The 17,006-nt window shown below is 40.5% G+C and overlaps 1 protein-coding gene across 1 annotated transcript in view; it reads left to right on the top strand.

The window, feature by feature from the left end:
* SPAG16 (sperm associated antigen 16) overlaps positions 1-10,703 on the top strand; it is a 584,427-nt gene extending 573,724 nt beyond the window's left edge. Inside the window, exon 15 of the mRNA XM_044432017.1 lies at positions 10,630-10,703. Coding sequence (XP_044287952.1) covers positions 10,630-10,679 — 50 coding nt within the window. The 3' untranslated portion in view covers positions 10,680-10,703. The remainder of the gene's footprint in view (positions 1-10,629) is intronic.
* Positions 10,704-17,006: the final 6,303 nt, after the last annotated feature.

The following is a 17,006-nucleotide window of genomic DNA, read 5'->3' as shown; positions in this document are numbered from 1 at the left end:
TCTGTCTCAGTGGCCTGTCTGCTGTGTGCTCCCACTGTAAATATCTGCATAAGTTTCACTCTCTCCACTCACTGCTTTGTTCAGCCCAGCAGAGCCATATTCTGTACTTATCAAAGAACCAGGAAATTTCATTCTCCACCTCAGCATTCCTCCCTCTTTCACTCAGGAAGTGCCAAAGTAAGGCACGAAGGACAAAAAAGTAACTGATTTAAAAGATGCCCCATTTGCTCACAGTTCAAGACAACCCTCCCAAAATCAGATCCTATCTGCACAAATTCAAAGACCTGAAAAATAATTTTAAATACCACAAACCCATTTGTGCAATGTATAAGATCCAAAAGAATAAAAACCCACAGTCCCATTTGCACAAAGTCCTGCCACCATTAAAAAATATCCAAAATCCAAGTATCTAATCAACTTGCTGCAGACTTAGTTGCTGCCCGTTGGGGGAAAAAGAACAAAATGAATCTGCAGGGCAGAACTGGTAAAATCTGTTGAGATGTTGCAGAGAACTCAGCCCTTTTTAATCTCCTGCTCCCACATACACACATCCGAACAGCACCAGGCCAAATTCTCACAACAGCAGCTAAGGCAGCAAACATGTGAACTGGGTTGTACCACTTCAGAATGCAAGTAAGGGCTCACATGATTTAATATATTGCCTTGTTGGGGAGGGAGGGAGGGAGGGAGGGAGAGAGACCCTGTCATGAAAAGATCTCTTGCCTAGCTTTTCCAATGGTCTTGCAGTTTCTGCGCGCAGGGTTCATTTAATGTATTGCAACTCTGGTTTCACCCATGGGATCTTCATGGAGTATACACACTTATGTGGTCTGGTCTTCAGATGCACTCTGTACTGGCATGAAGAGGCAAAGATGGGGACTGGAGGCCAGCAATGCTTTATTAGGTCCCCCTCAGCTGTAACTGTAGTGAGTAAAAAAATAACAAATGCTAAGCCTGGTAGGATACTTCAAAATGCAAGAGAAGGGAGGAGTGATGCTAGCTAAGAAGGGGTGGCACAAGCACTCTTTGAATGGAGAATAACTACAAAGTTGCTTGGCAGGTGCGAGAATGCAAACAACCTAATGTCACAGAAAGCTTTTCTAATGTTTGCTGAAGGGAAGATGATCCTTTTTTTCTTCATTTATTTCATAAGAAGAAAAGGGAGCATTGATCAGCCTAAGTTTTCTGGTCATGGGAGCCTTGTGCAAAAGTACCAGATGCAGGAAAAGCTGTGTATGCGCAGTTTGGCTAAGGTGCCTAACCTTTCCTCATGCTAATGACTGCCAGTGGATTTACCCGAAAAGGCAGTGCGCTGGGCATGTGGCGCTACCCTCACCCAGGCTCCGCTCACCAGATGGAGTGTGGCTGCACCACTGGCGGCTCAGGCAGCAGCAGCACCGAGGCAGAATGTGGCGCTGGCGGACACCTTGCACTTGTGCCCGCTTCAAGGACCGTGAGCAGGAGGGTGCTGCTGTGCCCACGTCCTGGTTGTGGGTGTCACACAGGCAGGTGGTTGCCCACTGTGAGACTAGAATGCTGGAATACCTGGCCCCTTGGCCCTTCTTACATTCTTGTCACCCTCCCTGTGGTATTCCAAAGGAGGACAGCCTCTGCCTGTTTCTCTTCGATGTCTGCGCCTCTGTTCGAACAAAATAAACAAACAAACTGAGAGGAAGGTGTGACAGGAGCACATGAATGGACTAGGATCCCTACTGAATGAAAAAGAGACAGTGCTGGATGATCACTTCCTTGTCATCACCATGCACTTTGTAGAAATTGTTCTCCACGAGGCTTGGAAAATCAGCTCTTTCTGTTTATTTTAATAAAAACTCAAGTTTTCTCAATTCAGTTGCAGCCACCATAATAGAGTGTATGTTTTCCTCACTGCCAGACAAGTATCTAGATCATTCCACACAACCATATTCTAAATGTTATTATGAGAAATGTGTTTAGTGTGAACACCTGTATAGTTCGGTGGCACTGTTTGCCATAATTACCTGAGATCTGATTCTGATTAATGCTCAGTTGAAGTAATTCCTTTTTCGTACAGTGAAATCATTTTCCTCCACTACACTGTACAATGAATGATAATGAGCACTGCCATCCCTATGCAAGGGACAGGCTAACAACCTTTGCCAGAAAATCCCTGAACATCCAGTCTGGATGATTATTTATCACTCAGATTTTAGATCAAATAGAATCAAAAGTAACACTCCAAATATACCCTCTCCGTTTTTGAGCCCACTAAAATGACAATAAAAGTGAGCAGCTGAAGAATAATAGTATGCTAATATTATAGGAGCAGGTTAAATATCTCAGCATTCTTCTGTATAATTGTATTTTACCCTTACAGTGTGCTTTTCGGTTTTTCTGTGGGGGCTTTTTGTGGGGCGGTGTGGCCTAGAATAATGAAGCAGCAGCACTGTAACTGCTTCCTGCAATACAGGACTCCACCGTATTAGAGTTCCCAAGTTCATGAAGCTCTGCAATGTTGTTCTGTTCCACACTGCATAATCTGAACTGAGTGGAGAAGAGCCAGTATGTGCAGAAGGGGAAGGGGTGGGGGCTGCACGCACGGCACCATCCCAGTACTCACGTGATGCTGCATGCATCTCTTAAAAGCCTGAACAGGGCTCAAAACAGGACTTTCTACCATATGTGGTGGTCATGGGATAAAATTAACATTTGGAAGGGGATACATGCGGAAATACAGAAAATTTTGAAAATCAATTTCCCCATGCCTGCTAAGACCATGTTGAGTATTGTACCAGAAACTCTGCCAAGGAATACGTGGATGTATTTAAATACATGATAACTGCAACTAGAGTTAATAATTGCTTCAAAATGGAAAGCAGAAGAAAACCCACCTACTGGAGAGTGGAAAAATAAGTTGACTATGCAGTAAAGGCAAGATTTACTAATTAGGCAAATAAAAAACCAGCCAAATAATTTAATAAGTGGAAACAGAACTATGCACAACTTAGTTTATAATGGGGATAATGGAAATAGAAAAATCTTTATATAAACAGTGGAATTTTTGAAAATATGGTCGGAGGCTCCTGTTCATGCTAATGCTTCACTGTTATACCAAGGAGAGTTATATAAACAGAATAGATTCTGTAAAAAATAATGTTAGAAATTAACTCTTCTACTGACACTTTGTAGTTATAGTAAGTTGAGTTAAGCTATTTAAGTAAATGATAATTGTGGCTAGAGTTAAAATTGTCTCCAAATGGTAAACAAAAGGAATTTCAATTATAAAAGAATAGAAAAATAAGTTAGTGAGTAAGCAGTAATTATAAGACTATTTAAAAAGATAAGCAGTCAAAGAAATTAATGATATATGTAAAGGAAATGGAAGTTTGGAAAAAGTGAAGACTGATGTTTGTATTAAGGCTTTGTTGTTTTAGAAAGTTTAGTTAAGGTGAATACAGAGTAAGTTGAAGAACTGCAATTTAGTGGAAATTTCAGTGATTTTTAACTAAGTTCTTAAAAAGTGACTTGAGTAGAGAAGAATGACTACTGATGTTTGGGGGGGGGGTTTCTTTTAGTACTTGATATTCTGTGTAGTATTTGAGATTCCTTGGTGTTGCTCTGATACATTTTCTTTATTATTATTATTTTTCTTTTTTCTCTTCTCAAACTGTACGGTTATTAAAATAGTAAGAAAAATAGAAGAAAAAAAGTATCTGCCAACTGTCAGGAAAAAGGCAGGACGAGCAGCACTGTGGGAAATAGTTTAGTTTACCTGCATGTGAACTAAACACTGAAGATTCTGTTTGGCATTATTTCCAAGATCCCCTGCATATAAGAATTACCAGAGATGGTTATTATATGTATAGGTGCTTTCTGAATACAATCCACTGCAATGTCTTTATTTGGGGTGCGACTACTGTTCCAATGTATCTGAACTGAAAAAATGCAGATGCACTAGAAAAATGGATATTTTTTCTAATGAATGAGGTTTGAGACTGTGGTATTAATCTTATTAAATGCCAGGTCTTCAACAAATTGACTTGAATTTATCCGTAACTACAAGGGCTTTTTCTTCATACTATCATAACTGCTTCTAAAACATTACTTGTTTGGCCTACCTGTCCTAGTGTTTCTTGTTTCCCCAGGTGTTCCATAGATGTGTTACTACCTGCATAAAAACATTCTATTATTCCATTCCCCCCACCTTTTTTAATGGGATCAATGGAGGTAGAAGGGGGGATACTCTTTCACTGGCAAGAGTAGAATATGTAAACAGATTTATTAACATGCTAGAGTTTAAGAATTATAGCACTGTCACAAAAGTGCATTCCTTGGCAAAACATGGCATACATTAGGCAGACAAGAAATAATTACTGTATTTGTTGAAAGCTGTTTATAGAACAAAAATATATAATGCATCTTTTGCAAAGAGAAAATAAGTTGCTTGGTAAATAACACTCTGCATGGTGTGACAGTAATGAGGAATTTTATCTTCAGCTACTAAAATCACAGTTTGCAACAGCTGTTTTATCTACTCTGACTGAGGCAAGTGTGCTAATATTTGTTATTGTAGCATTTAAAATAAAAACTTGGGACTTGATCTTCAGCCATGTTTAGCAGCCATTTAGATCAAGACCAGTTGCTTCTGTGGGCCTGGGATTTGCTCAACACACTTGAGGGAAAGCCATGCCACCTGACCCCATTTGCCCTTTCCCTGGGAGCCTGGCTGTACTTTGCAACCATAGCATACAGAGCAGCCTTGTATAAGGCAAGTGATGGCAGCTGAAAGCACAGGAAGCCCCTTCCAGAGACAGGCAGGGACAGCAAGAGCAGATTCCGTATTTTTCCGACTAGAAGATGACCCCATGTATAGGATGCCCCCCCACTTTTACCAATCTCTGAGTGAGTAAGCTGCTGCTGTGCACGTGTGCCTGCCACCTCCACACTTGCACCAGACTCCCCCACCCCACCCCGAGGGCACCCACTCCTCCATTTTTAGGTAAATATTTTTAAGAAAAAGTATCATCTTATACATGGAAAATACGGTAATCTGCTATGACTGGGGGCATGCTTTTCAAAATGGTTTTAAACTGTAAAACCTGCAGTTGGCCCAAATCAAAACTACTTGATTCCTAACAGGAACTGAGCAATTTGACAGTATTACACAAGTGTACCATCTTCCAGTCTATTTTCAGGCCCAATGTAAAGCACTGAGTTTAACCTTTAAACCCTAATCTAAATTTCCAGTTAGCTAGTGTGGTATAGGATATAGTATCTCCAGTTGACATGAATTCAGACTTTGACCAGTTAATTGAGTGGCCAGTCAAGTAACCAAAAACATTAATTGTCTTCATCAAAGCTGGAAGAGATGACTGGGGTTTTGAAATAAACAGTAAGCAATCATCAAAACAGAATAAGTTTTAATTCTAAACAGGTTTGTATAAACCCTCATTCTAAACAGGTATTTATAAACCCTCAAATACAATCATTCTGTCTAATAACACATGCCAAGGATTCCAAACACAGATCAAATATCAATGAGGAAAGTAAACTTCTCTGCCCAATATGTATCCTAAGAAAACATCAGATAAGAAACATTTAGTCATAACTGTAGTTCTAGGGGTGGAATATAAGATTTTGAACCATTTCTAAAATTCTAATAACGATCATTTCTCAATGGAGCAAGTACATTTCCAGTAAATTTCTCAGTATTCAGAGAAAGAACAGCAGCTATCTATTCTGTCCACAGCATCTGTTCTGTCCACAGAAAAGTGCAATCAGATCAATAGCCAGTCTAAGATTATCTTCTCCCTATTTTTAATAAACTCCATCTGGTCTTGTCAGACTAGTGTTTTAATAACTTGTTGTAATTTGTCAGCCAGAATTTCAGATAATATTTTAATACTGACAGTAGCAAAATAGGTTGATAATTAGCACAGTGGGTAGGATCTTTATCAAACTTAGGAATTATGTTAAAATGGCACATCACAGAGTGTCAGTAAAAAAGATCAAATTATTCAAAAATTACTTTGCTACTACTCTGAAAATTCGCAAGAGATGAAGTGGTATGTTCAAAGCCCTGCTTTTTTCTGAATTTCTGGAATTTTGCTGCACCAAACAGGGGTCCACTATCTGAGCATATGCTGTCTGGTAAGCCATATCATGCAAAGTGTATTTTTATTTTACATATGACAGTTCTGGCAGAGTGCCTGATAAACAGTCTGTCTTCCTGGTAATCTACACTGGTCATGTATTTCTTGTCTGCCCAACTAAACAAATCCACACCTAGCTTTGCCCAAGGAGTTTCTATAATATATCGCTGTAGTGATGTTTCTTTGGATTCACAACTTTTCCAGGATCTGCACACTTACATTTCTATATGCATGAGTTCATTTGATCATTCATTCCTGAACAGTGGACTGCTTCCCAGGCTTGTCAAAGACATCCTTCAGTTCCCAGATATAATTGATATGCTTTGTGCATGTGCCATAGCTAGTCTTCGTCCTTCTTCCAAAGATCAGGACAAAGTCTTTTTAACTTGTGTTAAAGCTGAGCAGCTAGGCTGGCTTTATGATGCAAAAGAAGAGTATTGCAGAAGTCAGTAAGACACAAGCCAAGTTGGGATGCTAGCCATTAGGGAACTGTGACTTGATGACCCAAATTTGATTCTAAACTGACTATCTCTCATCCCTTCCAAACCAAAAAAATCTGACTCCACCTTTAACAATGGTAAATGACCTCTCTAGCAGTTTATTCAAGGGGTTTGGATCTATGCATATTCTGAGTTTGGTTTTGGGGGTCATTACTGTACTTTTTGGTCTGCACTGCACTCAATGTAATTCTCCACCATTGTAGGCAGCCACTCTTTTTTCAGAGGCTATATTAAGGCAACCTGTTCTTTCCTCTTGTGTAACTTAACTGGCATCGTACATGTATCTCTCTCTAGCTGATAAACTCCATCCAGTTGCCCATCTTACTTCCATACATGCCTGCATTTCCTCTGAAAACTTCCTTGATTACAGCATCGCCTGAAGTATCTGTCACTCCATTACGCACCATCAGTATGTTCTGCATTTGTACCTTAATAAGTTCCATAGCTTGGACCACTTTAAGGCCTAACAGTCATCACAACCACAAACTCTAGCCTGTATTTCTTGTGTTTGGATTAAAGATTTTGAGTTTGCATTTTCCCACTGGTTTTGATACAGACTGATTATACTTTCTTAAAACCTGATTCCTCTGAAGCACACAGGTGTTAAGTACCTAGCAACACCCCTGATGCTGTGACTGCCCCTTTCCTTTCACTGAGCCATAAAGTTAGGAATAATGGCACAGATTGAACCATTAATGTTAGATCTTTAAAATGCAAGCAGTCCCGCGATACTTTTCACTTTGGCACATCTTTCTGGAGAAACAACAGATGCCTCTCCACGAGCGTAGGAGAAATCAATGGAGGTGATCAATATCTCCCTCCACAGGTAATAAAATGCCAAGCAGCATTTCTGCCTGTCTATATTGATCCTGCAGAATTGCTTTAAATTGGTTCTGATGTGTATAAAAATCTTAATGATCAAAAGTTCTTTCTCTGCATGATACATTATTTTATATATGCTACACATAATAGATCCCTCTTCCTCCTCTGTCCACCAGTGGTAAACTAGATAACTTAAATTCATGTAAAAGGGCAGGAATTGGGAGAAATGCCTGTTTTTATTCATTTGAAGGCTGCTTTGCCTATACATGGAAGCAAAATCTGGGGGGGGGGGGTTTTTTTTTTTTTTTTTTTTTTTTAATATTTTTTTTTTTTTTTTTTTTTTTTTTTTTTTTTTTTTTGGAAATAAAGCTTCCGGTTTGGTGTTTTACTGTCATACAGTGTTCTCTCCTGGCACCAGGGAGTAGGAGCTGCAAAAATGGGAATCAGGAAATCTACAATTTTTTGTTCAGTATTTAGGTTAGAGAGGGTATACTTCCTCCAATGATGATATGCAAATAGCAGAATTAAATATAGAAAACAGGGCTAATTATATCCTCTTTTATCCACATTGATGTCTCAGTCTTATATGTTACATTTAGCTGTTTTCATGCATTAATTAGAATCCCCCCTTTAAAAAATAATTATTGTAGCAATATTAGGCATATGAACTAATAGTAGTGGTCAATAGTAGTAGCAGTCAATAAATGATAGAGCATACAAAAGAATTTAAAGGTAAATCTAGACACAATAAAGCAATTGGGATAAGTAAAGTGGTCAAGATTACAGTCATACAGTCAATAAACAGCAGAAGAGAACAAAGTTGTACAATCATACCAATCAATGTGAGAAATAACCAAATGTGTTCCAACCCTAAGTCTTTCTTCTTCAGTGAGCTAAATATTTTAAAAGGTATGTTTGCGTGCATGTGTGAAAAATTAAGGTACAATCATGTGCTTGTTTCAGCTGCAAAAGGCCTACAATTCCCAAGAGGCCTTGGCCAGCCATGCTTGGATCTGTAGGCCCTTTTCTTGCCTAGGAGTGTCTAGGCTTACATCTTTCCAGAGCAATCCTGTGTCCCCTGGACAGCCTCTTAAGGGCCATGGGATTTTGGTAGTCCCAGCTCTGATGCTGGAAAAGTGCTCCAACATGAACTGGAACTCCAACATGAACTGGAACTCCAACATGAACTGGAACTCTGTGCTCAGAGCACACTCTTCACATTGCAACCTGTGGTTTGCCACTGGCTGTTTCTCTAAGGTCACAAAAGGGGGGCTTTCCAGGGGAGGAGACCAGTGCCAGCAAAATGCCTCCACCTCATTCCTTCCCCTTCCAAAGTTAACCAACTACAGAGCCAAAAGCAGACATCTAGTTGCTTTTCAGAGTGGGGGAGCATGTGGGTGACCTACATCCTGTCAAACTAATGTGATCTCATTTTTTGACTGGGTAACTTCCCAAATGGACAGCAGAAGCACTGTGGCCATCTAGCCAGATTCAAGCTAGATATCAGGAAAGGTTCCCTAACTGTCAGAGCAACTTGATGGTGGAACCACCTGCCTGGAGAGGTCATGGGCTCTCCCACACTAGAGGCCTTCAAGGCAAAACTGGACAGCCACCTGAGAGGGGCGGTGTGACATGGTGTCCTGCCGCAGCAGGGGGATGGATCCAGTTGCCTTCATGGCCCCTTCCAACCCTACTATTCTATGAGTGCTCCTCCAGCTCTTCATAGGATGCTTGAATTCTGCAAGTTCAGAAGGCTGCAGCACCCCCTAGGATCCAGCCTGCACACACACACGCACACTCCAACTTTTTCACACCTGTTGACAATAGGTGCAGTAGAGACAATGCAAGGTCTCCACCTGCAATTACAAAAACAACTCTATTTAAAAAAATCCAACATAACTACCACCTAAATATATGCTAAGATGTACAGGTATGTTATATGTTTTTAGAAAATCACTTCAGGTACAAATTCAGCAACCTTGCCAAACCAAAAAATAACACATGCCTGTTGTTATGTGCCATCAAGTCTCTCCAAGCCCTACATATTAATGCCTTTCCAAATGACTTGCTCTGCTCTGCTCTTGTAAATAGCATATGTTTAGAATAATAAACATGTTGTCATTGTTGATGGTGATGATAAACTAGAGCCCACCTTTCTTTCTCTTGTGAGGAATCCAAGGCAGCTTACATCGCTCCCTTTTATCCTCACAACAGCCATGTGAGGAGGGTTAGGCTAAGAATGCGTGACTGGCCAAAAGTCAGCCAGTGAGCTTCCTAGCTGAGTGGAACCCAGATCTCAACATACAAGCCACATGTGCATATCTCAACTATGTAATACAGAAAGGGGCCTTAGGCTGAAAACAGGAAAGAACTGTAGTGCTGCTGTTAAAAGTTACCAATGAGTGTGTGTGCGTTCATAAAAAGAAACTTGCACATTCACATGTGCCAGAGCATTTACCAAAATACTAATGGAAGTATCCTTCCAGAAAACTGCACATTGTTCATGAAAGCTGAGACAGTTTGGACCCTCTTAGAAGGCTGGATTGCAATCCCAGGTATGGTTAATGAAGCCTCTTTGAACTGCACCTAGTTCCTTAAAAGGCATTTGTTCCTTCACCAGTTTTCCAAGGTACTACATAATACCTAATGGTATTATGAACCAGTTTCAGAACAGACATGTCTGTCAATAGAATGACAAGTTACCATCCAGATCAGGTACTGAATTACATACTTTTCTAAACCCATATGCTTCTTTTTCTTACATAACTTGATAGAAAACAAAGAAACTGTACCTGGCAAAAAGAGACAGATGCCAAAATGGATTTTATTGGATTGTATTTATTTGCATGCATTTTTCAGATGTACATTGTTTGGTGCAAACTTTTTCAAATACATCCTTTTTCCATTAAAGTGATTTTTCCATTAAATAATACATTTTGTACACATTCAGTTACACGCATTTTTCTACATACTGTTTCAAATGTGAGCAGCTTAGGAAAATACAGATTTTGATTGCAAACTGCATTCTGTTATGTGTTTGGGTTTCGGAAGTGCAAATTTGGTAACGTCTCATTGAAATATGAATCAAATTTCTCACCCATCCCTAACTATATATGCTCCAAAGCAGTGGCCCACAGACATATCCACCTGATTTCTGTCTCTGTTTTGGATCTTCATAGCTGAATTTGTGAACAAGCTCCAGCAAAAAGAATATAAAAGTTTGGCCTGAAATGTTAGTTCTTTGATGACTCTTTCAGATGGGTAAGTTGCTTGTTACTCTGTAATCATGGATGAAGGACTTTCATATCTTACTTAAGTTTGCTTACTATGCAAGAACATAAACTGAACCGCCTTTACGATGATGTAAAGAAGTTGCAGCAGCTTTTCTTCTTCTTCCTTTTGGTTCCCTAGAAGGTTTCACAAAGGGAAGGGCCTTATCAAGTACAGGCTCCAAGATCTCTGTGGAATGTTAGAGCTGATGGTAGTATGTACCCATACTAGATACATGCAGGTTATATATCCTTTCCCTATGTATTTCATCAAAATATATTTTTATACAAATGGGAACCAAGATATTTTCAGTAGATGCTTACATTATAATAATTTCATAGGTCATTTTGGAGCTGTTAATTTGAAAACATTTTTGATCAGCAGTGAAATCCCAATTTGTTCTAACTCTTCTCAACAAGAAAATCTCTTTTTAGAGGAAAGGATGGAGTGAATTTACATTATAATGAGCAAATTATTCAGTGCAAGTAGATCAGTGTTGACGTAAGGGGTAATGGAAAAGAGACATTCCCATTCTGAGCCCTTTCATTTCCATTCTGTGTTTCACATGTTCACTTTCCTCTGCCCAACAAATATGTTACTGGCTTTATTCAGTTGACACTTGCAAAGCATTGTAACTTGTCTAGTACTGAATTTGTATAAGAAGAACAGTTCCCTCTCAGTACCAGCAGACATACACAGGGAGGCAAGAAAATCTTTCCCTGAATATGCTTGCTATTCGCTTCCTGACTTCTTGGAATACCACTGCACCATCTAGCTATGCCTTTATGCTCTGCTTCTGTATTTTGCTTTAACTGAAAGCTACAGTATCACACAGAAAGGGGCAGCTTGAACAAACACAGAGACAGAGCACCTTGAAAGGGAACCTGCATGTTTGGAGCAGGTTTTTCAGTTGGGAAAAAACAATTTAGTGGAAACAGGATGAGGTTTATAAAATCATGAATGCGTAATATAAAAAGAAAGTACCTAAAATGTTTTTTCTATCTTCCTCATTGTACTGGAACACAGGGTCACCTAATGAAACTGTCACGCTGGAGATTCAGGACTTATAAAAGGAAGTGGTTCTTCAGACAGTGTATTAATATATATAGAATTTGCTGTTGCAAGATGTGGCACCGAGTTAGATTTCTCTAAGCATGGAATGGATAGATCCACGGATGTGAGACTTCTCCGTGGCTGTTAGCCATGAGAACTGCATAGTTAAAGATGATACATGAATGTGAGATCTTTCAGAGGCTGCTGAGTTAGGTCTTCCCATGGCTGCTGAGCATGGCACCAACATAGTAGCTGAGCACAAAAGCTCCACCTTCCGGACAGCTGTCCGCCTGAATATCATGTGCTGGGGCAGATCACCATGGGAGGGCAGCTGTCTTCATACCCTTCTTGCAAACGTTTGTTAAGTTTGGTAGGTTCTTGGCGTTTTGGCTTTCTTGTTTCTATGCACTTATTTAATTAATTGTGACAAAAGAATTGTGCAGCATTGCTCATAACTGTAGCCAAAACACCACAGCACTATATACCAAGGAAACCCACTACTAAGGGTACAAAACCAAGGTTATGCATTAGTTTGTTCCTTTTGCCTTATTCATTTCACAGTTCTTCTTATTCTTATTTGTTTAAGAATTAGAGAGGGTTTTTTTGTTTTTTGTTTTTTTTGTAAAGGTGTGATGAAGAGACTGTTCTGAGTGAAGGTAGCAAGTTGAAAAGGGGAGTTGTAAACATGCAGACTACCTGCAAATCTTTTGCATAGAGGAGGTCTCATCCACCTAGACAGCTGCCCTGCTTTGAATGGAGTTACATATCATAATTTGCACATATGACAGAATAGTGAAAACCACAGAAAGTTAATGGAGAAAGAGCCCCTCCCCTTTAGATAGACTTTTCTAGATAGAAAGAGTATGTCCATATTTGGGATAATGAAACTAGATCCAGTTATTTCCATGTATTAATCATATACACAAAACTGGGCGGCAGGCTTCTCTTATGTTATAAATTTAACTTGAGATCTTTGGTCAGTTGTTCATTTGATGAGAAACAGAAATCCCATACTAAATAACCATTGCTGTTTACTGCCTAGACTTTCAAGCATCTAGCAGATACCCTACCTGCAACTGTGAATAGATTTAACACTCTTTTTTAATCCTAGAGATTCTGCATGTACAGAGATCAGCAGACATACTGCAGGATCTAATGCTGATGGTATATTTAACAGTTCTAATGGAACTTCAGTTTCCATTTTCCCTTTCATTTCAATGGAAGGGCACAATCCATGTATGAACTGCTTGTGCAGGCTGAACTGCAAAATGAAGTGGTCCAGAGAACATGTCGAGCTCTCACTGATTTCAGCCTAACATCCTCCCAGTGAACTTAACAGAACATACAAATGTTTGGCTTTGGCTGCCCTGTTCTCTGGGTGTTTCAGAAGTACCAATTTTCCAAAACTATACAAAAAATACATGCACATAGAATAGCAGAAAATTTAATAATTAGGGTGCAGTCCCATTATGACACTCATCAGTCTATGAACTTTGAGGCTAAAGATCATCCAGTGCTGAGCATGAGGAATGGTGGAAGCAACTCCCTGCTGTTCCCTTTTCTCTGGAAGGCTTTTCAGCCACCCAGCTGGGTGCTTTGGAGGGGGACTGGAGGAGGCTGTGGAGGCACAGGGCATCCTGGGTCAGCATCTCTCTAGTCTCCTCCTCTCCCGACACACTTGAACACCCCCTCTTCTTCTGTCCTGAGGTCAAGTTCCCAGTGTGAAAGAGGCAGTCAGTGTGGTTCTTTCTGCACCATGGAGGGGGGATCCAAGCATGGATTCCCAACTCCACTCTTGCAACAGTGCTTTTGACCGTGGATCTGGGAATTCAATGTATCCCATGGCCACAAGATTGCCACAAGATTGCTCCCTCTGGATCTTGGACTATGAAAGCTAACCCATAATCCTCCAGAACACAATGAAAGATTTAATTAATTTTTCAGTAAAATGTTTCTAATTTTAGCTGATTGTAATTTTTCATAGTTAACTGCAATTGTCCAAACAGCTTCTCAGAAAGGTGGAAATGCAAAAACAGTTCATGTGTTATTTTTGAAAACATTAAGGATATTAGCCCCCTACCAGCTCTTGCTCTATTAGTGCACCAGCAGAAAAAATGGCATTTGTCTGCCTCTTGGAGGTGACTATGGAGTCTGGCTGCAAGTAAAATCCATATGTAATACTTCTGTCAGCAAAGGCTTGCTAGAAAAGAGCCTGTAATATATATTCACATCTGCTACTTTGGACACCCTAATCCATCGTAGAGATCTTTGCTGTGTCAGACTTTGTTCTAGATGAAGTAGCCCAGCAGTTATAAAGGTGTGTAAATTAGGGCATATTTATCATGCTTAGGCTGGCTTCTCTTACTTGTACAAGTATCCACATCCTTCACATAAATATAGAATGCATGGCAAAGTTCTGAAATAATTTGTGAAATCCATGCTCACCTTCACAGCAAACATCAAAATCTAAAGCAATTTTCCCCTGCCCCTTCCTTGCTGTGTGCGTGTTTTCCCTCGTCAACATTCTGTTTACTTGCTAAACCTGTTCTGTGCTTAAAGTCATGCAGCTGGAATTCAATCCTATACCAGAACCGCATCATTTAATCTTCCTTTCTCAATTTTGTGCAAAACCTGCTCCAAAATAATTCTCATCAGGGAAGATAAAATACATCTCAGGATGCAAATTCCAAAAGAAGAGTGAAATATTGGATTGGATCAAGGCAAGGAAATCAAACCTGTGGTCCCTGAACAGCATCCTGGGGACCTTAACATTTTCCAGTCTAAAGTCATTGTTGTGACTATAGAAGATAGATGGGGAGCAGAAGAATATCCTCTCAAATTAGCAAAAAAGAGAGAGTGGATTGAAAATATTTCTGCCATTCCTGGCAGGGCATAGGATTTTCAAGAGCCTCCGAGATCAAGGGCTTCTGCCTAACAGACAGCAATCTGGTAGGATTGCACCCTGAATCAGTTATATCTGTGGTTAAATTAGGTATTACTTCAGTTCCATCGATTTCAATTGGAACTAAGTACAAATCTAATCTGGCTAAGTATAAAACAGGGTCCAACTATTAAATGAAATTTCTGTTTGAAATTCACTTAGAGAGCCTTCGCAATGAACTTACTGAGTAGCCTTGATCATACTAGTGCTTGCAGCGGAAAGATATCCCTGGCCCCAAATTTCACTAAAGACAGGCATTTTACTAAGTTCTGCTAAAAGCAATAGAACTTTCTACCAACTGAAAGCAGCAGTTAGCCTTGTCAAGTTCCCTAATGGTCCCAACTTCACATTTCCTTTGCAAAAATGTAAGCAATAAGGCAATCATGCGATCCATTCTGAGCTCTAGGGTTTGAGCGGGCTTTGATTGCAAGAAAATGAAGTAAAATGAGTGAAGCACTATGCAGCTGAACTGAGTCGTGGCCCAGTCCCTTTGGAGCTATGGGGCTCCTTCAACTGAATCAAGAAGTGTGGTCTGCGTACGTGTGTGCACGATCATATCCTCTGAAAGGCATCCTGCCACTGGCTTTTGGGGATTATGTGTAAACTAGCGACTGCACTCCTGTTGTCTTCAGTTTCCATCAAACCAATAACACACTACTGCTCTTTGACCTTGAAAAATTTAATTCATCTTCATTGGGCAACTTTTTAATCTATATGCCAGTACACATGAAGCGCTCCTCAGCACTCTGTGAGCCTGTTGAACTTGCTGCTTTACCCCAAATGCACTTCTAATCATGATTTGACATGAAACAATGTCCTTCTTAAAAGAACCACATCTACTTTGAAATAAAATTATTGATTTTTGCTTGTATGTGAAGCTCATGATTATTGCCCTTAATTGCTAAGCAGACTCTCTTAGGTAGGCAATTTAAGTATATGACTTGCTAGTGCCAGCCTAACTTTAGCCTGCTAGATAAATTGCATAAGTCACAAACACATAGTATACAAAGCAGGGTCCCTTACATGTATACACGTGATTAGAAGTACTCCCTGAGCCCCAGATAGGGAAGGAGCTCTGAGTGTTATACAGGATTACTTGCATGCCAAAACTGGGATAATTGCACCTTATCTTATTCCTGTCTTCTAGAATGGCTGTAGTCTGTGTGGCACCTGTGGGCCCTTGGGCATCTTTCTTGGCACTCATCAAGGTGCTCAGCCCCCCACTTAAAACAAAACACGGCATTCCTTGCTGGCAGCTGGCATAACTTTGAAGGGAACAGGGGGCCTCCAGCTACTCCTGTCTTTCCCCCTTATGGATACTCCCAGGCCAGGGAAGTCCAGCTTCTCATGCCTTGAGGGCCGCAAGAGGACCTGGACAAGGAACCCCAGGGCTGCACAGTGAACAACATCTCTATATTGTAAATTAGTGTTTGCAATATATTTAATTTAATATGCACAGGTGATATATTTAATTGACCATTAAATGAGGGAGAATTAATTTCAGTGAGTTTAGGACTAACTGAATGAAAACGACTGCTTTGTGGGCATTCTGCAGAGATCACAGGGAGCTCTTCCCCCGACCGCAGCCCAAGCTCCAGGGTGGCCCATCCCTGTCTTCCTTCCGTTTCTTCCACTCAGGAGTACCCCATGCGGCCGCCCAGCCCCTCCCGCCTTCCTGAGGCTCCTGTACTTGAGCGGACAACCTCTCCCTAGCATGTCCCACCTGCTCCTGCCGTCGAGCGCGATGGTGCCGTGCCGCTTTGCCTCCCTCAGCTGGAGCAGCACGACACACTCGTTTCCTGAGGCTTGGGAGAGAGTGTGGCAGGATGCAGCCTTGGGAGCACTTGCCTCAGTCACACCTCTGCCACTGCTAGGTTCTGCACAGGGGGGAGTGAGCAGGCTCTGAGCAGCAAGAGGGTCACAAAACCAGGCCTTGGGGGCCGTAAGTTGCTTGTTGGACCACCCTGCTCTAGGCAATGAAGATTGCCGGTGGCCAATTTATTTATTTTATTTCTACAGCAAAAGATCTCTGAGTGATATACAATTCACAATACAATACCATACAATGCTAGATATAAATACCAATAACAAGATCATTTAAATTACACTAGTAAATTTAAACGACATTTCAAATGACTTAAACAACCAAGACAGTTAATACAAAAAAAACCCCAATATGCTATGCAAAACTGCTAATGCCACATCATAGAGGGCAATCTTAACCTGGTGCCAGAAGGTTAGCAGAGTTGGTGCCGGAGGGCCTTGTGAGAAGATTGTTCCAGAGGTGGCAAG

Source organism: Varanus komodoensis, unplaced genomic scaffold (assembly GCF_004798865.1).
Source record: "Varanus komodoensis strain SLA01 unplaced genomic scaffold, ASM479886v1 scaffold23, whole genome shotgun sequence".
Classification (NCBI taxonomy): Eukaryota; Metazoa; Chordata; class Lepidosauria; order Squamata; family Varanidae; genus Varanus; species Varanus komodoensis.
The sequence above is the reverse complement of the archived record's forward strand: the minus strand, read 5'-3'. Positions and strand labels throughout refer to the sequence as shown.